The following is a 21503-nucleotide window of genomic DNA, read 5'->3' on the forward strand; positions in this document are numbered from 1 at the left end:
TGCACGGCCTGCAGCCCTACACCGAGTTGTTTTATGCTGGCCTGATCTACTCCTATTTTTTGTTGTGTTCGGAGGCATACGAGGGTGTGACACGAAAGTAAAACAAAGTGCCTGCCCAACACTAGCAAAGTAGTGCCAGGGCAATATTACAACACTAGGCGAGGAATCAAAGGCGCCTGATGATGGCCCCATGTAAAACACCATGGCTTGATCTCAGTTTCGCCGTTTGCGTGGGAAGAGGGACATGTGTCGAAATGTGACAAATGCCCATAGCTTTCCTCCTCCTAGCTACTACTCCCTCCGTTCACCAATATAAGATGTTGTTTCTGAATCAGGTGTATATAGACACATTTTGCTGCGTTTGCTCACTTCATTTCAGCTCTTATGTAGTCTATATTGAAATATCCAAAACATTTTATATTTGTGAACGGAGGGAGTAGTAGCTTGTTGCAAACATCATGGGTATCTACGGTTGGAATTATGTGATACTCCTTCCGTCCAAAAAAACTTGCCCCTCAAATGAATGTATATAGCATCAAGTTAATGCTATATACGTCTATTTGAGAGACAAGCTTAGGACAAGCTTTTTCGGATGAAGGGAGTAGTAGTTAGCATTATACGGTAGAGTCAACAACTTAGCAGGTGAACTTTACAAATCATTTTTATTCTATTTATAGTCAGAAAACTTGGGACACACGATGGACAAAATCTTTTGTAGCCGCACCTTCTTGCTACATGACAAAGAAACAATAAAAGAGATATATGATTGCACGGGGTGTTTTGGCTCCTGGGCTCAGAAGAGCCCGAGAGTGAACAAATAAATCGTTAAAAATACTAAATAAGATTTAAAAAGTCTGAATTTCTATGTGGAGAAAGATGGCTGAGTGCGTCATGTTTGTGATAAATTTCAGAGTATTTGGATGTCAGATAGTTCTTAGTAAAAAAAGACAACTTTGGGGTCTTTGAAAAAGTTTATTGTTTGTGCACTGTTCAGCCCTGGTTTTATTTTTTTTTCTGAGAGCTACTCGGATGTTCAAATGCTTTAAAATTTGGCACGCACCTCATGCACTCAAATCCTTCAAAATTTGTCGACAAATGCCCATGCATTTCCTCCTCCTAGGTCGAGTACTAGCTTGTTGCCAATATGGCGGTATCTTCCCATGGCAAATGTCTATCGTTGGAATTATGCGATAGTTTTTTTAGAAACAATTATGCGATAGTAGCTAGCACTATACGGTAGAGTCATCATATATTTATCAGCAGAAAACTTGGAACGCACGGAAGCCAAACTCTTTTGTGGCTGTATCATCTTTTTTTATGTAAAAGATCAAAGGCACACAAGCCCTTACAAGAAAACATACGTATAGAAATTGAAAAATACATTCAAATTCTTTAGGGTGTCGAAGTCTTCTTCCTCCTGCATCACGGTGTGCTGTGAGCAAAGTTCGTTGCCGCCTCTAGGTCTCCATCTCAATGGAGAAAACTTGTTTAAACCCAAGAGATTGTAGAAGCAGTAGTCGAGAAGTCATCGACGTAGACTAGAAGACGTCGGCGGCTGCCGCCCTCGAGAAGAAAACACCGAGAGGGCGTGTAGAATGCCCAAGTTTTGGCATGACGAAATTGAGGGACACAAACCTCGCACATTCTCCGATGAGTCTAGGACTGGCCAACTTTCATCGGGCAGAACTGGAGCGAAAGGACCAAGACGTACGACCATGTTGCTTGCTCTGCAAGACAACATGACCAAGACAAACCCGTAGGAAAAAAATGCTTGACCAGAAGAATCAGATCTGATTATAGACCATCTTCTAGATGCCTCTCGACGATACATGGAAGCATCATCGAAACGAGGGCGAGGCTGGAAGATCTTATTCCATGCCGATGACGAAACCATCATCCCACCAGTGTTGAACGGAGACCTACCTAATGCCCCCAAGGGGGAAATTATGGCTCCCACCAATAGACCCCCCCCCCCCCCCCCAAGCGCATCGCCATTGGCAGAGCCAGCATAGGAGGAGGTCGGTGATGTATCGATGGATGAGAGTGACGGCGGAGGTGGAACCTAGATCGCCTTGGGATAGAGGTAATAATCGTCTTTAGGATTTTTTATATGAAATGTGTGGTTGCGTCATCTCGAATTCTCGATACATGACAAAGAACCAATAATAAAAAAATATCATTGTCGCAAGGTGGGACATCTTGATGTTGGCGACGTACTCCTAGCATAGTGGATACCGAAAAGGGCCCCGCACGGTGATGCCCTTGATGCAGAAGCTGCCGAGGTGATGAGGACCTTAGTTTGGGGAATAAAGGAGAGGGGAGGGGGAGACTTTCAAGTGAAACCTGAGTGTATTTGAAGTTAGTTTCGAGGGAAGGGGTAGACACAACAAAAGTTAACTTCTAAAAAAATTAAGGAGTTAAGTTTTTACGGGTAAGACTTGTACTAATCAAGGATTCGAAGGATCACAATCCAACTTACACAAGTCCACTGCCTCCGGGGGCCGGAGCCGAACCAAACAACTGTTCTACCTTTAGTTCATGCGAATTTTGCTAAAAAATTGCTAACCACATTTTGGCTGTGATTGACATAATAAACTCTAGGTGTGCAAGTTGACACCAAATGCTTGATCTCGGCCACCAGGGAAGTGGAAAAAAAGACCTATCTATGTCATGGCTATTAATCATGTCACTGTCACTGTTGAGTCCATTTCCATGAGTATCGGCAGGTCCGACCTTTGTATTGCAAGAGAAATACCCTCCATACATGCGCCAAGTTCTGCCTCAGAAGGTTGTTGAGGAGTTAAAGTTCAAGAGAAGGGCTAGAGATGCCTGCGAGCTCTCAACGAGTGCTTTTTAGTTGCGGGAAAGCAGGCAAAATTTATAAATCATCTTTTTATTCTATTTATAGATAGAAAATTTGGTACAACCAAAAACTAAAGTCTAGTGCGTTGTAACATCTCATTGCCTCACAAAGAATCATTAAAATATTTATTTTTAAAAAATAAAATACATACTACAAACAAGATGCACAACCTGCTAGAGTCAAATCCCATGTTTCCTTTTTAGGGGAAGAACTCCATTTATCTTCAGCAAAAAATTATTTTCCGACATGTTTTTTCTTCATCTTGAGAACCATGTTCCCGTGATGGATGACCAATAAGACCTCCCTTTTTTTATCAGCGTTTTTTTTTTGAAACTAACCAGTTTTTTTAGACACTTTTTTTTGGCGGTAGACACTTTTTTTTTACCAGTATGACCCAATTTGAAAGTACTACACGCATCTGCTACCTTTGGGCCTACCCGCTGTACCAATCCAGCAAAGCCTAAGCCCAGTAGTACGACGAGTGAGAGATCCAGCTACTGTATGGCCCAATATAATTGTACAGCCGAAAAAGGGATTGCACGGGCCGGAATCCCATTTCGACCTCATCCACGACGCGACGCACCCGCCGCGCCTCCGGCGCACGACACTTCACTGCCCTCGCCGGCCGTGACACGCTCGCTGCACGCCGCTCGTTCCTCCTCCACGCTCGCTGCCACAAGCGATGCCTCCTCCCATCGTCCCCTTCTTCCTCACCTCCACCACGCTCGCCACCGCCGCGAAACCGCAACGGCAGCAGCCACCGGCGCAATCGCAACCGCAGCCGCCTTCATGCGGCGCCCAAACCCCAGCCGACGCCCTCGCCGCGTCGTACACCGCGCGCATGCGGCTTAACCCGCACCTCGCGCTCCGCCTGTTCGACCACCTGCTCCGCTCCGGCGCCGACCCGGACCCCATAGCGTACGCGCTCGCCCTGGCCCGCTGCGCGCGGGAGCGGGCCCACCCCGCCGCCGCGCAGCTCCACGGGCACGCCGCCAAGCGCGGGGCCGCTTCGCACCGCCGCGTGCGCAACGGGCTCATCCACGCCTACTCCGTCTGCGGGATGCTCCACGACGCGCGCAAGGTGTTCGACTATGGGCCCGAGGTGGACATGATCGCCTGGAACTGCCTGCTGCGAGGGTACGCGCAGGGCAGGGACGCAGGAGCACTCCGGGAGTTCTTCGCGCGGATGCCAGCCCGAGACTCGGTCTCTTGGAACACGGTCATTGCATGGTGTGTTGCGAATGGGGAGCACGAGGAGGCAGTTGCGGTGTTCCAGGAGATGCTGGCGAGCAATGAGTGCCAGCCTGATAGGGTGACATTGGTGAGCGTAATCTCCGCAATTGCGTACTTGGGAGCACTTGCGCAGGGGCTGTGGGCACATGCATATGTTTGCAGGAAAGAGATTGAGGTCGATGAGAAGTTGAGCTCAGCTCTAATAAACATGTACTCCAAGTGTGGTTTCATTGAGGGTGCAGTTTATGTGTTTGAAAATTCGTGTGCACTGAGGAACGTGGATACGTGGAATGCGATGCTAGCTGGTTTCACAGCAAGTGGCTGCAGTGAAAGAGCTTTGGAGCTTTTTACTAGAATGGAGTCATCTGGGTTTGTTCCTAACAAAATTACGTTTAACAGTTTACTGAATGCTTGCAGCCATGGGGGGTTTGTTGAGGAAGGTATTGGTTATTTTGAGAGAATGACAAGTTCGTATAGTATTGATCCCGACATTGCCCACTATGGTTGTATGGTGGATCTGTTTTGCCGCGCGGGGCTATTTGAGAAGACAGAGGAGATGATTCAGATGATGCCAATGGAGCCAGATGCTGCTGTGTGGAAGGCCGTAGTTGGTGCTTGTAGAACTTACAACAACTTCGAGTTGGGAAAGAAGGCAGGCCACAGGCTTATTGAGGCTGCACCGGATGATCATGCAGGGTATGTGTTACTATCCAACATTTATGCGCTGGATGGCAACTGGAAAGGAGTGCATAAGGTGAGGAAGCTGATGTTGGATTGTGGAGTGCAGAAGGTACCTGGGAGCAGCTCAATAGAGCTTGATGGTGTTATTCATGAGTTCATATCTGGAGATAAAAGTCACTCAAGGAAGAGGGAGGTATATGAGATGCTAAGCGAGATATGCCAGCAGTTGAAAATTGCGGGATATGCTCCAGACACTTCCCAAGTGCTGCTAGATATTGATGATGAGGATGTGAAAGAGAGTTCACTTGCTCTTCACAGCGAGAAGCTTGCACTTGCCTTTGGGCTGATTAGCACTGCACCTGGGACACCTATTAGGATTGTAAAGAACCTCCGGGTCTGTGGAGACTGTCATAATGCGATAAAACTGCTAAGCAAGATTTATGGAAGGTGCATTATTGTTAGGGATGCGAATCGATTTCATCGTTTCAGAGAAGGGTCTTGTTCTTGCGGAGATTACTGGTAACCTTTCAGATGAGCTGCAGTTCAGTTCCGTTTAGTTTTCTTGTTACACAGAAATATATAGCATGCTAGAAATGTTCTGGCAATGACTATACTTGTCCATTTGAGAAAGATTTTTAGATGTGCCATGAAGCTCTTGACTCGATTTCATGTCTCTTAAATGCTAAGCTACCCATAAACCAACACCATGATGACCACCCTCTTGTGTCTCAGCAACTTGAAACCTAATTATTGTACTTTTCAGTCCCCATGATTCAGTACTGAACATGAATCTGAGATGTATGCCCTACGCAAAAGTGCCATTAAATTCTGATAATTATACATCCTTTCAAATGGTAGGGACTAGAAATCATTAATTACCTGATACATACTTAATGCTGTTTTCCAAATTTCATTACTGTCATCATACAGTTGAGGATGACTGCTTCACATAAACTCACATTTGAATGAGAAATTGAGCCACAGAACCAACTAGGCCTTCTGCTCTTCCTGCGAGGAAGTAGCCTTACTTTTAGTTTTGGCCTGTGAACTGAGACCTTGTCCATACATTTTTTTTTCTTCATCTCACACCATGTATTAGCCTTTATTTTATTTATTATTTATTTAGAAAAGGAGGATTACCCCCGGCCTCTGCATCAGAGAGATGCATGCAGCCCCTTGTATTAGCCTTTATGCTATACTATTTTGCACATTATTAGATACGTCTACGTTGTAGGTGTAGGTACATCTAGATTTCCAGATTTTCCATAAGCCATTTGATTGCACATTCTTTGGTGAAGGCTGAGCTTGATGGATTTAACTTGCTGTTGTGTCCTTCGTTCGGTAACTGCCCTTGAGGGCATCAGAAACTCATGTACTAAATTTTTTAACTCCTGGGATAGGAGTTACCTACTACCACTTTTGTGATAGTATTATTATCTGAGAGAAGTGCATATTACACCCCTCAACTCTAGCCCTAGTCTAATATACAACCCCCAACTCCAAAACCGTCCAATCTGCAACCTCCAACTCTTAAAACCGGCCAAAATTTAACCCTCCCCTCCCCTTGACCGGTTTTGACCGGGTTTGACCCATTGACTGATAAACAGTAAGTTCGGAAAAAATGAAAATTCAGAAAAATAAAATTTTAGAAAGCATTTTTTGCCTCTGGATGAACAGTATTTCAAAAAAAAATTGGGAACAAATTTTTTTAAAAATAAATTCGACTTTTCACCGGTGAACAGTATTAAAAATTCAGTTTTTTTACATGTACCCGGAGGTAATAAATTGGAAACAAAATTCGCCGGGATTTGTTTTTTGAATTACTGTAAACAGCGTGAACAGTATTCAAAAAAGTAACAAAATCAGGAAAATCATTTTTTCACTGCGTGAACAGTGACCGAGGGAAAATTTTTGTTCCAAAAGTTCGAATTTTTTTTGAATTACTGTTCACACGGTGGAAAAGTCGAAATTATTTTTAAAATTTTGTTCCCAACTATTCTTTGAATTTACATTTTTCTGAATTTTCCATTTTTTTCAAATTTACTGTTCATCAGTCAACGGGTCAGACCCGGTCAAAACCGGTCAAGGGGAGAGGAGGGTTGAATTTTGGCCGGTTTTAAGAGTTGGAGGTTGCAGATTAGACGGTTTTGGAGTTGGAGGTTGTATATTAGACTAGGGCTAGAGTTGAGGGGTGTAATATGCACTTCTCTCTTATTATCTCCCTTGCTATCTGTTGTTGATTTCAGAAGAGACACGAAGCGTTCTGCACAAGTGATAGTAATTATTAACTTTATGAACCATCTAAAGAGTGAGATTGGTAACGAGGACAAAGATCAACACTATTGGATATAAGTAATCACTTCCACCGTGCTCTTGTTATTACTACCTGGTGGTCTGGTGGATGTAGGAGCTTTGCTTTTGAACGGAAGGACAGTGGATGATGCAAACGCATGCCTATTTGGCATTATAGCATGGGTGCTGTCTGACAGGAAGGCTTCCTAGGTGTAAGTATCACATTCTTGAAGGTGTAGTTGTCTTTGCTAGCGAAACTTTGCATGTTTGCATCAAAGCCACTAACCTTAAAGTTTAATTCTTAGATGTCAAAATTTAATGTTTACTCTTATCTCTGCAATTATATTAACATTTGCATCTGTATGTGATATTTTGCAAGGACATCTTAATTGTAAAGAGGAAGGATGTAAAGCATCATACATCTTCACTCTTCACATCATATGATGTTTGCCATTGCTTTATAGATAACACCAGACTTAGAGAGACTGGACAACAGTTAATCTAATCAACCTTGTCCCATGTAAAACGGGACATTCTAACATTTGTAAGAAACTGAATTCTTAAGAGGAACAGAGCTGGGTAGCTCTATCTTCTATGTGAATTATCATTCGAATGGGTAGTTTACATGTTAGTTGATTGATAATCGAACGGGAATCTCCAATAGTGTGACGCTGGTTATCTCAAAGCCTTGCTGCATCTGATTTTGGGTGAGGCAAAGGGGAGAGAACTCCAAAGACAAACCAAGCTGTCTTTCATACAAACGACCACTTTGGTGCGGAGTCTTTGAGCCATTATTTCGACAATTTATAGATAACATTTTCTCTACAATTGAGCAGTGTGTTTTGCATTCATCCAAGATTATGTTGAGGGGTATTAGAAATAGCTATTGTTTATACTATTATATGTTCCCTTAGGCACCAGAAAGTTCTACACGGCATTAGTAAGCGACCAGATGTGGTACATTATGATTACAAATTGATTTTTTTCTCTCTCTTCACACAAGGCAACATACACACGCATGCATGCACATACGCACACGCACATAATGTTATATGATAGTGTAGAATGCCCTAGCTCCACGCCAATCATTAACAGGTTGGCCTTAATAAACAGCCTGCTGCCCTTATCAACACTATTAGTTTATTTTCCTCTTGGGGGAAGTTCTTTAGTGTTCCCCAGATATGCATTTTGTATTTTGCACCCTAAGCCCTAGTTTGTAGCTCTAATCACTGCTCTAGAGTATAATAAGACCATTAGCGTACGCCATAATGCATAATTAGGGTTTAGAATAATCGGTAATATTTACTGCTTTGTATGAATCATAGCCCACAAGGAAGGTTTCACCTAACATCGACCTTTACCAAAAATATACTCACTTGCATCTCGCGTGCAGCTGGCTTTGCCATGGACTGTGCTTTGTTTATGGTTTACAGAAAGGTGTAACATACGCTTTCCTAAGCACAATTAGAGATCCTGTACCCTAGCACATGGGAACAAATGCTGAATTAACACAGAGGTGTACTCACAATGTGGAGATACTATGGGCCAACTTGCCATGTAATCGAATCATCCATGTTCAACTCAAATCATTCATCCTTGGTAATGATCCCGTTAAGACTGCTTTTGTGCTCTTTGCTTCTCGATACATCTTGGTAGTAAGTGTTTGCACAAACTTTTGTAGCATGTAGTACAAACCATGATAGGTATGGTGGATTGTTTGGTCGTTTTCTTTTTTCTTTTACTTTGAGGAAGCTTAGCATGTTCGAATCAAATCCCTTTATAGCAAGTGTCTGCACAAACTTTTGTAGCATGTTCTAGCACAAACTATGATAGGCATGGTGGATTGTTTCCTTTATATTTGTTGTGGATCATAGATAATTTCTCTTAATGAAAAACCTAAATCATTTGCTGTATGCTGTTCTGATGATGCTCAAATTTCAAAAGGCAAAGCTGTGATTATTTTTTTCCCTGGGAAGAAAAAAAGACATCCGTTCAGAACTTGCTAAGCAGGATAGTCAATACAGGGAGCAGATTCTGTGAGATGAACGAATCCGATGTCAAAACTCTTACCCCATTCTAGCAGGGGGTGTGTATTTTAGCTTTAGACTTACCCGCTAAAGAGACGATTGCCAGCTAATCTCGCGCAGACATTATTCCATTTGTTTACTTACAGCTCTTTGGCTGCTATTTGTTGGAGCTTCTTTTGTTTGCAGGAATCAATCCTCTGCTCTCACTCACACCGGACGGATGGATGGATTGTCCTGCTGCCAACATGTAGGACCTAAACTCATGTATGTAGTCACTCTCATCACATCAGTACCGCCTATTTGCTCTAAATTATTTCTGTTGACAAAAACGCTGCTCTTGTTTTCAGCTCATCCTCCGTGCCTGCTGACAGCAAGCCCCTTCCGCGTCGTCCGTCGATAGGCTGCTCTCGCGCGCTGTCCGTCCGTGATGCGATGCAGGCGCACTCGCATTGGCGCGAGAGAGCACGGACGGACGGACGGACGGATGGTACTGCAACACATGAATTTGTGCGGCAATGATTGGAGAAGGGAGACATAGATCTGCGGCAACCTTTCTGGCGAGCATAATGATGCAGGAGAAGATAATCTGGTGGGCGGTCGGGTCCAGTTCCATTCCTCAATGACTGCGGTGCACGACGGGGGTGGCATGGCATGGCACGGGTAAATGCCTTGTGCCGAGCCCGGCCAGCGCTGCCGCGCACAGGACTGGCAAAGCGCGTGTGGGCGGACACCGGGTCGTGGACGGCGAAGGCCATGTGTAGGGGCTACCCTAACAAAACACAACCCCCGTCTACCATACGAGGCTGCCTCACGGTCTTCCTCTCCTTCTCGTTCTCAAAGATAAGATGAGGAGGGGAAAAAGAAAAGCGGAGGCAGAGCTAAGCTGGGGAGGGGACTGGTCTCGGAATCTATCTATCTATCTATCTATCTATCTATCTATCTATCTATCTATCTATCTATCGAGGCTTGTTATCTACGTAGCAGCAGCAGCAGCTCGTGGTCCATGCCCTGGGCAGTTTGAAGTCGTATCCTTTCCAGTCTTTGGCCCGCCCGGCATTTCTCTCTCAAGATTCGCTACGTATACGTACGTACGTGCCTTTGCTTTTTTTAAATTCTTTTTATCTTCTCCTTCCCGCTTTGGGGTGAACAGTTTACTAATGGCTCCACTAATGTTAGGCAGAAGAGGAGGGGAAAGGCATGGAGCGAGGGAGGGACGCTGCTGCGCTGAGTAGAAAGATAAAGAGGAATGGAGGAGGTAAGCTTAGCTGCAGTGCAGGGGAATAACTTGCAGTTCACTTCTTGCAGTGTTAATCAGCGCAGATGGTTGCTGCTTCCTTCCTTGCTGATGCTTTTCTTAAGCCCGGATTTTGAAAGCTTAAGGAGGAGGGAAGGGGAAGGGGAGGGGGGGCAAAAGCGTGTTTGGAGTGAATAAAAGTATTGCATGGGTGGTAGGCTTTAACTAATCTAAAGCTAGATTCGAGCCTTCGCTAACCCCGAGGCTAACGAATTGTTTTTATCCTACTGCAGCCACAGAAAGATTGAGATTAGGAGAATCTCAACTCTGCCCTGCGAGAAAAAGCATCTCCAGCAGCCGGGGCAGACCGCGACTCCTCCTCTAATCAATCAAGCAAAGGTTTCATTATTTTCATCTCTGAATTTCGCAAGAAAAAGAAACACTAGTACAATTCCTAGTATGAGTTTCCTACGCCGCTCGAAAGCCCAAACAAATCTCACCTAAACCCTATCAATGATGAAGTGAAATGAAATGGGACGAAACGAAAGCGGCGTTGCTTTGCCGTGGGGGGCAAAACGGCGAGGCCTCGATCGCAGCCCCTCCTAATGTTGACCACCAATTTTCCCTTGAGCAAAAAACTAATGATGGCGATCATGGAGGGCGTGTAAATAATTGCCCGTGTCCACCCGATTAAAGAAGTGCAAACAGTCAAATAATGATGAGCGGGGTGGGTGCACAAGTTTTACAGCCAGGCAGGCACCTTGAGAAAGCGAGCATAAACTAATGCCTGCGAGGGTTGGCAATGTCAGGGATGCCTCTTTACGCCTGCTCCTCTCCTCTGCTCCTGCTATGCTATGAGCGGTGCGGTGCGGTGCGATGCCGAGCAAGTAAGTAACCCAGGCGGAGGGGGTCGTAACTGAAGGAAAGCAAAGGTAAACACCATGATTAAAGGGCTGTTAACAAAGGAAAGGTAAAGCGGGGACGGTTAAGGTGCCCTAACACATTTTAAAGCTTGTTAAACAAAACAAAAAACTGGCCGTGGATGGCGGTGGTGCCCAGTTTGTGACTAGGAGTAGGAGGAGGAGGAGCAGAGGGCTAAAGCGGTTTGTTGCCCCAATCTCTCTCTCTCTCTCTCTTTCTGGTTAACCATGCACAGAAACTAGTAGGGCCTCTGGTGGTGGTGGTGGTCAAGAAGAACTAGTAGTAGTACTAGCAGTGTAGTCCTACAAATGCCACAAGCCTTTGCCTCCACACTCTCCCTCTAGCTATGTAAGCATGGTCTATGCGTCTCCCTCTTTTCCTAGCTCATCTTCTTCCTACGCCTCTCGCCGGCACACCTAGCGCCACAATCTGCAGCGGCCGCCTCTCCTTTTCTTGCCGTTTCTGTCCATAGCCTCGCTGCCTTAAGAGCTTTTGCCCATCGCATTGCCCATACGGCCCTGCCCGACCAGAGCACTTCGTCTTCCCTCTCGTCTGCCTCTCGGGTTCTTTCGGCCAGCGGAGGAATCCATTTGCTACGCTTGTTGTTGGAGCAGGCAGCTAGGTAGGAGCCATGGACATGAACGAGAGCAGCGAGAAAGGGATGGAGGGCAATGGGTCCTCTGGCCCCGGCGGCGGCATCCCCGTGGAGTGGCAGAGCCAATTCAGCGGCGGCGGCGGCTTCTCGGCGCACCATCACCAGCAGCATCCTCATATGATGGACTCCTTCGCGTCCGGCATGTGGCCGGCGGCCTCGCAGCACGGCGCGGGGTTCCTGGCGCCGGTGCCCGGCTTCCTCCCGCCGCCTGGCCTCGGGGGCCATTTCCCGGTGGACTCGGGCTTCATCGAGCGGGCCGCGCGATCGTCGTGCTTCGTCGGTCCTGGCTCCGGTGGCGGGATGATGGGTGCTGGCGCTTTTGGCGGCGCGGGCGATCAGCACATGGGCAGCGCTTTCGGGGAGGGGTACTTGGATCATCGTAGGAAGGAAGGCGGGGACAAGGCCGAGCCGGAGCTCGCCGGGAGCGGCGGCGTGCCGAGCTCGGAGGCAGCCGGCGGAGACTGCTCGTCCAAAGGGTCCGACTCCAAGAAGAGGAGAAGGCCCAGCGAGGTATATACTGCCTGTTGTTCATCGTGTTTCCAGCTTCAGTTCAGTACTTTAGTCAGGTGTTCAAGAACGAGCCTGTGCTTCATTCAGGTGATGGGAGGTGATCAGGTTCAGTCTTCCAACGTGGCCGCTGACTCCGCAAACGAGAGCGCCCAGAGCAAAGATAAAGGCGAGGAGAGCAGCCCGGCGACGGGGACGACGACCGGCGGCAAGTCCAAGGGGAAGGGTGCCAAGGAGAGCTCCGAGAAGGAGGACTACATCCATGTCCGAGCCCGGCGCGGGCAGGCAACCAACAGCCACAGCCTCGCTGAAAGGGTACACAGATTTTGCTCACCGCTTCCTCGTTTGATTAGCATGGATGCAGTATGTATGCATTTGAGCACGCGAGTGGTGTTGAAACCATGGATGTTTTTATCCTTTGTGCAGCTGAGAAGGGAGAAGATCAGTGAGAGGATGAAGCTTCTACAGGACCTTGTTCCCGGCTGCAGCAAGGTACTTCCTTTTTCCACCGAAAGAAGTTACGTGTTTCTGATCAGTCCTAGTATTTCGTAGCAAAATGTAAAGGATGTTCTGTGTCTTGGACTGAATTCAGGTCACCGGGAAGGCGGTGATGCTCGACGAGATCATCAACTATGTTCAGTCCCTGCAAAGACAAGTCGAGGTAACGACCAACAATTCGTCTGAGAATCTATCTAGGCAACCTGAGCATACTAGTAGGATTTTAGCTTTGAACATACTGCGTGTCAGGTGCAAGGGAAGAAGTACAACCACTGGGTACAGATAACTGAATACTTTGCTCTAGTAACTAGCATGTCAGTGATCACTGGGTACAGATAACTGAGTACTTTGCTCTAGTAACTAGCATTTCAGTGATCAGTGGATACAGATAACTGATCAGTAGTGTGTTCTAGTAACTGGCACGTCAGTGATGGTAAACCACCGCAGAGTTTTGACACTCACTCCCTTTGCAATCTGCAGTTCTTATCGATGAAGCTGGCGACAGTAAACCCGAGGCTTGACCTCAACATAGAAGGGCTTCTCTCAAAGGATGTAAGAGCATCATCGCTTATATATGAATTCCCTCCACAACCAGTTGCCTGCTTTCAAGGAGTGTCGAACTAACCATGCATGCCCAACGGTCCCTTGTCAACAACAGCTTCTTCGCTTCCCTGGGGTGTCCTCCTCGTCGATGGGATTCTCCCCGGAGATGATGCACCCGCAGCTGCAGCTGTCGCAGCCGGGGCTGATGCAGGGAGGCGCCGCCGCCATGGCGAACTCGGACGTGTTCAGAAGAATCATGCAAGCGCAACTAGGAGCAAAAGATGGATCCCATTCACAGGTTAGCGTCTCTTCAACGACTGACATATACTGGTATGCATACCGTGTTTAGTTACTCCAGCAACGAGGTAGAGGATGACACACCTCATTAAGATAAACAATTTAATTTGCCCCCAAAACTATAGTACCTCGGGAGTCAACAGCTCCCAAAGATCCACAGCCTACCAATGTGCTAGATAGACCATAGTGTGACCGAGACCTATGCCTGTAGGCTAGCAGCTAGCAGCCTATTAGATCCATTCACCTGGCCTGGCCTGGCCAGTAGGAGTATGAAATGAATAATTTGAACATGTACGTGCATGCATGCTTACATAGCTAACGTGTGCGGCAGCCTCATGCATAAACAACATGTGGATGATGAATTACTAACACGTTGAAGCTATAGATTGGTTGCTTGCTGATAATGTTTCCGTTTGGTTTTGTTGTTTGGATCGCGCAGATGGCCCACGCATTGAATGGCCCGTTCAGCGATCACGTTGCGCAGATGGCGTACCCGTCCATGGGCTCCTCGCACTCGCACTCGCAGGACCTCAGCATCAGGCCGTCCCAGGACGCCTACCAAATGTGATTGATGCCATCGCCAGCCAGCCTCCTGAAGAGCCACCCGGCCCGAGTTTGTTTGTCCAGCTAGCTGGCCTAGGCCTAGCCATCAATCATCTGACCGCCAACGGGACGGGCAGCAGAGCAGAGGCCACATGCACGAGCAATATGACCACTGAAGCTGCTGCCGCTGCTGCTGCCGCCCGTGCGTGCGTGCGTGCAGTGCACAGCTGGAGCCTTTAACTGCGCCGTGCGTGCGTGGCCGTGTGTAAATCGATCCATGGATGGATCGGGCGTGTTCTTGTTGTATTCGGGGCTGGAACTGGAAAAAGGGGGCCGAGCAGCCCCACGGGGAGAAATGAAATCCTGTGGCGTGGAATGGATGGGAATTGTGCTCTGTCTGCATTTATGTGTGGCGCACGAGGCGGTGGCAGCAGCTGATGAATTGCTGCTGCTGCTGCAGGATATCTCGTCTCATGATGCAATGCGGGGGGTTTGTGTTGGGTAGAATTTGTTCCGTGTGACTTGTGTTGCTCCGTTTCGATGCTCAGGATCAGTCCTAGAACTTGGGGGGCGGGTGGTGTTCAAACGTTGGACGGAAACCTCCACCTGTATACGGAAGAATGGTAAAATGATGAAACGTCTCCGCTGATTAGCTCGGTGCTCCTGGCGAGCAAAAATGTTAGCCATCGAGTTACCTCGTCCTCCTATGCGCAGCGTAGCGTGTTCGTTGATCCACTCGCATGCACGGTCGTACGGCGCCCAGCGCATGTAGCTGACGCCGAAGCGGACAATGCTACGCGCACGGGCGCGCACAAGCCACAGCACATTGCTACTAAAAGCAGGTCGATCTTTGGGGGTGCGTGTATTCTGCTCTGCCGGTGTCGTGTCGTCGCTAGGGGTTTCCTGCCTGCCAGGACAAGGGGTTTTGGCACGTTCATGATCAGATTCCTCCAACGAGAGGGGGCGCTGCATCCCATTTACACGATTACATACATCTGTGCCTGCAGCCTGCACACGTCGAAAACATTGGCGCAAGGCGGTCCCGTGGACGCCTTTTCTTTAACTCGACTGTTGGAGGTTGGGCCGTTCGTGCAGCGATTTATATTTCGATCCCGGTTGGCGGTACGATCGCAAACCCCCAGCGAAGGCGACGGCGAATCGGACAATCTTCTCGCCGTGCATGCGCTCTGCTCCTCGCGCATTTCCACCGTCGTCTTGTGTTCTTGTTGGCCGTAGAGACACGTAAGTTTTCGCCCAGTGACCCCCCTGCCGCCGTCACCCTGTTTTTCGGTTCTATTTCATATTTTTGTTTCCGGTTTTGCTTAACTTTTTTCCTTATATTTTCCTTTTAAAATGGTGTGCACATTTTTTTCAAAAATGTTAATCATGCATTTGAGTTTTTTAAACATGTATGCAAAAATGTTAATCATGTGTACGGAAAATGTTTGGCCCATTTTAGAAAAATGTTTATACAATGTACAAAAAATATTCGACTAATTAAAAAAGTGTTTTGTACATTAAAAAAATGTGCAAACCATTTTAAAAAATGTTCAAGAGTTTAATTTTTTTATGACATTAAAAAAAGAATGTAGAAAAATTGCATGATTAAAAAAAAATGTACGTGACAGTTTACAGAAACAATTTGTCGATTCAAAAAAGAATGTTTTGACATTTTTACAAATGTTTGTACAATGTAAAATTTGTACTTGTTTGTTATTTTTTTTATTTTTATTAAAATATATAGAACATGTATTTGGAAAAAATGCTACTGTCTATTAAAAAATGTACATAATGTATTTGAAAAAATTTCCAAACTGTTTCATAAAAATGTTTCACATGTGCTCTACAAATGTACATTATGTATTGAGTAAAAGGAAGAATTGTGTGTGTGTGTGGTGGGCGGGGGGATGCAATAAAACCGACAAAGAAACAAAAGGAACAACAAAAAATGAATAAAAACAAGAAAGAAACAAAAAAACCAAATTATAACAAAAGAAATAAAAGACCAATGACATAACAAAGAAAACCAAAACAAAATGAAAAAAAGGAAAACCGGTGAAAGGACAAATAACATGAAAGAAAAAAAATAAAAAAGTAGTAAACCAGACCTACAATGACCGCTATGAGCCGGAACAAGCGAACCTACGCGCGGTAAAATGGGCCGGCCTGTTATTGTCGCACGTAGGCGATTGCTATTAGGAATCGGGTGCCTGGCGGCTACGTGGTTTGTAGGTGTGGGCGGGGAGCAACTAGTTAACGAGCGCTCCTTCGGTAGCTTCGCAACGATCAGCGCCACTTGGCGCGCTCTCAGCCATTTGCCACGTGTCGCGCTCTGGACGCTTCCTACGGATTTTGTTTTTTTTTTATTTTTCCGCACGTGTTTTCGGCTTTTTAAACGATTTTTTTTGGTTTCCCTCTGTCTTTTTTAGCTTTTCGATAAAAAAAATTCTGAATTTTTTTTGCGCGAAAAAACGCGTTTTCTTTTTTTTTCCTTTCGCGGAGGTCACGGTTTTTCTTTCGCGAGAGGCACGGTTGTGCTTTAGCGAGAGTCACGGCCGTGCCTTTCGGAAGCGAAAAAAAACACGTTTTCTGTTTTTTTTTCTTTCATGAGAGTTACGGTTTTGCTTCCGCGAGAGGCATGGTTGTGCTTTCGTGAGAGTCACGGCCGTGCCTCTCGGAAAGGGAAAAACAAAACGCGTTTTCTATTTTTTTCTTTCGGGAGAGTCACGCTTTTGCTTCCGCGAGAGACACGGTTGTGCTTTCTCGAAAGTCACGGCCATGCCTCTCGGAAAGGGAAAAAATACGCGTTTTCTGTTTTTTTTCTTTTGCGAGAGTCACGGTTTTGCTTTCGCGAGAGGCACGGTTATGCTTTCACGAGAGTCACGGCCGTGCCTCTCGGAAACGAAAAAAAAACGCGTTTTCTGTTTTTTTCCTTCCACGAGAGTCACGGTTTTGCTTCCACGAGAGGCACGATTGTGATTTCGCGAGAGGCACGGACGTGCCTCTTTCGGACAGGGAAAAAACCATGCTCCCGGTCCGGTTTTTTCGCCCGGTTTTTTTCGTCCGTTTTTTTGTGAAAAAAAAGTTCGTCAAAACCTATCAACATGGGATCTAATTTTGAAGATCTCGACGCGAGGAATTCAACGGTGAAAACGGTTCGAGATTTGGACGCACGGTTTAAGAGATAAAACGTTTTGAATAAACGGATCTATGAAAAAAGGGAAAGCTCCCAGGTTGCGACAAGTGGCGTGCTGCATGTGCGCCACTTGTCGCGACTTGGGAAAGTGAAGTGCTTTTTGCAACAAGTATTCCTTAATTAGTGATTTCGGTGGGCGGATCGAACAACGCTGGGAGATGGGGGGAGCAACTGTTTCTTGCTAGGTTGTGGCCCTTTGGGCCGCTTGCGCAGCTGTGGGCATTCATAATGATCTACTCGACCATAGCTGTAAAAAAACTTTTGATCAAATGTCTAGTTTTGACTATACAGGGTACCGTTGAAAAATCTGATCTGTATCAAGATTTTTTTACTTGCGAGTTGGGTTCCGTTCATGTGAAATATTTAGGCTTACGTCAGTCTAATGTTAGGAATAAATAAAAAATGAGTAGATGCTGATGTTGGCAAGGGAGGCTGCTGAACGATGCTTTTTCTAACCCCAACAAGTACGGGATTGAAAAACATCATGAAAAGAGCAATATTAGTTAAACAAGCCTGCACTAGGGTAATTCTGCCAACAATGTTATGTACTATATATAGACGTAGAAATGACATTGTATTTCAGAGGAAACTGATTAGTGATCTATGACAGTCGTAAACCTGATTTGTCATTGGATTGCAGATTGGTCCATTTTGCACATAAAGGTGGAAGGAGAAAGGGAGATGCCGCTTGGGGCAAAACTCGTCAAGTGAGTAGCAAATGAGGTGTATCATGGTTCGCAGTGGTTGCGGCCAGGAGTTCTGAGGATTGGTGGCTGATCTCCAGTGGTGCTTCCCTTTTAGGGTGCCTCTTGTTGCTTCGAATGTATGATGTCTCTTCATGCATGCTTTAGTTCGCTTTTTCTTCTACCATACTTGTTTAGTGTAATCCTTGGTGGTTTAGAGTCTGGGATCCAGCCTATCTTGGCTTGAGACTTGGAGTTGTTCATGCCTGGTCCTTTTGCTATATATATCTAGACCCTCATATCTAAATGATTGTAATTAGGTTGGTTTCCTTTGTGGTCCTGCATGTCTGTAGTTTGTCACCTGAACCATTTGGTTTTACTATATGAAATCATAGGGTGTGACATCTCTTTCACTAAACAAAATTGTCAAAAAACCCTCAATTATGGGGTACCTTGCAAAGGTTTACCTCCAGAGTCACCATAAAAATGGTTACCCATAAATTACTCCGATAATGGCAAATGACGTTGCACATTTGCATTGGTTGTCGGTATGAGAGAGTTTTGTTGGAATTTTTTCACCATGGGAGGATGGGAGGGTGTCGTGCACATTTTTTTTGTGAGATCTGATTTTTAAAATGAAATGTCTCTTAAACCGAGCTTTCAAACTATTCTCATAGTTGCATTCCTCACATCGAGATCTCCGAAATTATATCCCATATTGACAAGCTTTGATGAACTCTTTTCTAGACGTTATGCGCTCCATCGAAAACTAATTTGTGGCCCCATTGTAATGTACTTGTGCTTCATGCTGCAACAAAGTGGTACTCCCCCACGGGCAATGTAGTCCCATTTGCTGCAAGTTATGCTTTCAGAGTAGTGTAACTTGCACTTTCAAAGTAATGTGCTTGTGCTTCATGCCGCAACAAATTGTACTCCCATGTACTACAAGTGGTGCTCCCCGAGTACTGCAACTTGTGTTTCTATTACAATACAACTTGTACTCCTCGACACAACATGTACCTCCTGCACAATGTAATGTGTACTCTGGGTTCAACTTGTGCTTCATGCGGGGTGCACCTTGTTCTCCCATGTGCACCCGAGTAGTGCAACATGTACTCCCCTGTGATGCACAACGGGGCACGCATGTGATGCGCCATGGAGCACACCCTGCGCATCATGCTGCAACTTGTATTCCCACCTTTTTACGGTGCATGGAAAACAAAAAAATAAAAATAAAAAGGGGAATATACCATTTTATTGGGAACATAGTACAAAATTAAAAAATACGATCCATACAAACGCACCCAGGAACACTATAAAGATGTATGGATAGATCAGTCTCACCAACACAACTCAACAAAGATGAAGTAGATGTTGATAAAGATTTGCAGATTCCCGCAACTAGGTATTACCTCCTAGCTGCGAGAATTTTCCCCAATCGAGAATCGAACATACGACCCCTCTGTTATCCAAGTGTACCATATCAGTGATACGGCAACACTTTGTCATCCGGCGTGAGAGAAAGATTGCACAAAGGAGAGAGGCACAACATTGGAATTATGTGTCTTTCGGGACCGCCCCTCCTCTCTATTTATAGATGGACAGGGGAGCGACTTGGAGGAGGGGCGGTCCCCTCCTAGGGACCTTCTAGAACCTTTGAGAAAGTTACATGCCCTTTCAGAATATTCTCAAACCTTCTAGGGCCTTTCGAAACACTCCCATAACATTTTCAAAAACATTCATAACACTTTCAGTGCCTTTCTCTCGTTCTCCTATGATCTCCAAGTACTTTATCAAACCACTAACCATTAAGCATGTGACCCAGTCGGTTTGATAATATGCGAATATGGCGTGTAACACCTTCCGGTCAATAATTAACAACCGGGTCTAGGCCTTGACGGCTTCAACTTCGTTGCAACTTCACCGAAGAGCACTGCCCCTATCGCAAAGGACAAGACCTCCACAATCATGTTCAACGACCTCATCGACACCAGAGAGAGAAGACATAGCCAATAGAAGGTGGACATGTGTCGCTCCGATCTTGAGAGGGCGGCCAACCTGATTCGTCTAACGATGCATACATGTCAAGTGTGCTCTCTGCCCAACATTGACAACCAATGGTCGGCCCCAAACACCGGAGACACCACCCTCACCTTATCACCACCAGCTCCTGACCAACCACTTTCGGCCGCAACCCAGGTGTTCCTGTCAAGAGGTTTATGGCTTGTTTGGTTTGTGTCCTGGGCACCGTGCCTGAAAAAAGTCAGTGCCTGGAATAGGCCTGGGAGCATATGTGTTCTATGCCTGGGCAGGCTGGCCTGAGGGGAGGACGTTTGGATGATGTCCTGGCCTGAAAAACATTAGGGAATATTTTATAGGGTCAAAGGTATGTACAGCTGTGGAGCCAACTGTACCAACAGAATATTTTAACACTAATATGTTACCAGGCATGCACCAGGCGTTTGGAATCCTTCGCCTGGCCCCAGGCTAATGGTGGTGCCTGTATTTGCCCAAGCTAATGATCATGACAGCTTTTTCAGGCCAGGCATTGTGTCAAACGCTCAGGGCACTATCCAAACATGTCTCAGGCAGGTTTCAGGCACACTTGTGGCCAGGCACGAAATCGTGAGGAAGGCAACCAAACTAACCCTTAATCTCCAAAATGATGCTTCTATATCAAAGAAACAACGTCAAGGGTGTAGCCAAAGCCAATTCAACAAGGCAGATTTAGGTTTTCACCCAAAGACTAGAACTAGAGGACGGGAGAGGGGGCGAATCTCCTTGATGACACCTTCAACAAAGAAATATGATAACACCCACGGGCCTTGTCATCACTAGCAACGAGTAGGACTTCCGTCTAGAGAAGCTGCACACCTACAGTCGAGACAACATCATGGAATGGAAGCACCCCACCATCAGATATCTGGAGCCTGGAGCTCCTCACATCCTGGTCGGAGCACAACCCACAGCATCGCAGTCTTGCCCCGAGAGCTGAACCAGGACGCGGCCCGGAGGTGCACCTCCACTTCGTGACCTCGGGCGTCCTAGGCCACCACGCTAGTTGGAGAAAACGACCAACAGGGAAACACTGTGCCGCCGGCTTCCCTAGAGCTGGCCCGACGTAAAAGGAAGGTGGCAGCGGTTTTAGGGTTTCTCCCCACTCACCGCCAGAGGGATAACACAGCATGATACCCGCAAAACTTAATTCAAAGTGCATATTGATACTCAGAGTAGCAGCTGGCTAATGTTTTATCACAAATACTAAGCAACCAAATAACATATCCAAAATACAACAATTCTTCGCAACAGGTAATGCTGAAACAGATTCAA

The 21503-nt window shown here is 46.1% G+C and overlaps 2 protein-coding genes across 2 annotated transcripts; both read left to right on the forward strand.

The window, feature by feature from the left end:
* The first annotated feature begins 3216 nt into the window (after nt 1–3216).
* On the forward strand, nt 3217–5441 carry LOC125509640 (pentatricopeptide repeat-containing protein At5g48910). Its single transcript, XM_048674656.2, has one exon. It carries the CDS (start codon nt 3546–3548, stop codon nt 5298–5300), a length of 1755 nt encoding a protein of 584 aa, XP_048530613.1. The 5' UTR covers nt 3217–3545; the 3' UTR covers nt 5301–5441.
* A 2320-nt stretch (nt 5442–7761) lies between these two features.
* LOC125509641 (transcription factor bHLH76) lies at nt 7762–14680 on the forward strand. Its single transcript, XM_048674657.2, has 10 exons — nt 7762–9360; nt 9444–10184; nt 10273–10544; nt 10624–12416; nt 12504–12728; nt 12840–12905; nt 13006–13074; nt 13392–13463; nt 13570–13752; nt 14191–14680. The coding sequence occupies exons 4-10, from the start codon at nt 11883–11885 to the stop codon at nt 14317–14319; spliced, it is 1278 nt and encodes a 425-aa protein (XP_048530614.1). The 5' UTR covers nt 7762–9360; nt 9444–10184; nt 10273–10544; nt 10624–11882; the 3' UTR covers nt 14320–14680.
* Nucleotides 14681–21503: the final 6823 nt, after the last annotated feature.

The sequence above is a fragment of the Triticum urartu genome, chromosome 5A, assembly GCF_056163025.1.
Source record: "Triticum urartu cultivar PI428250 chromosome 5A, HENAU_Tu73, whole genome shotgun sequence".
NCBI lineage: Eukaryota > Viridiplantae > Streptophyta > Magnoliopsida > Poales > Poaceae > Triticum > Triticum urartu.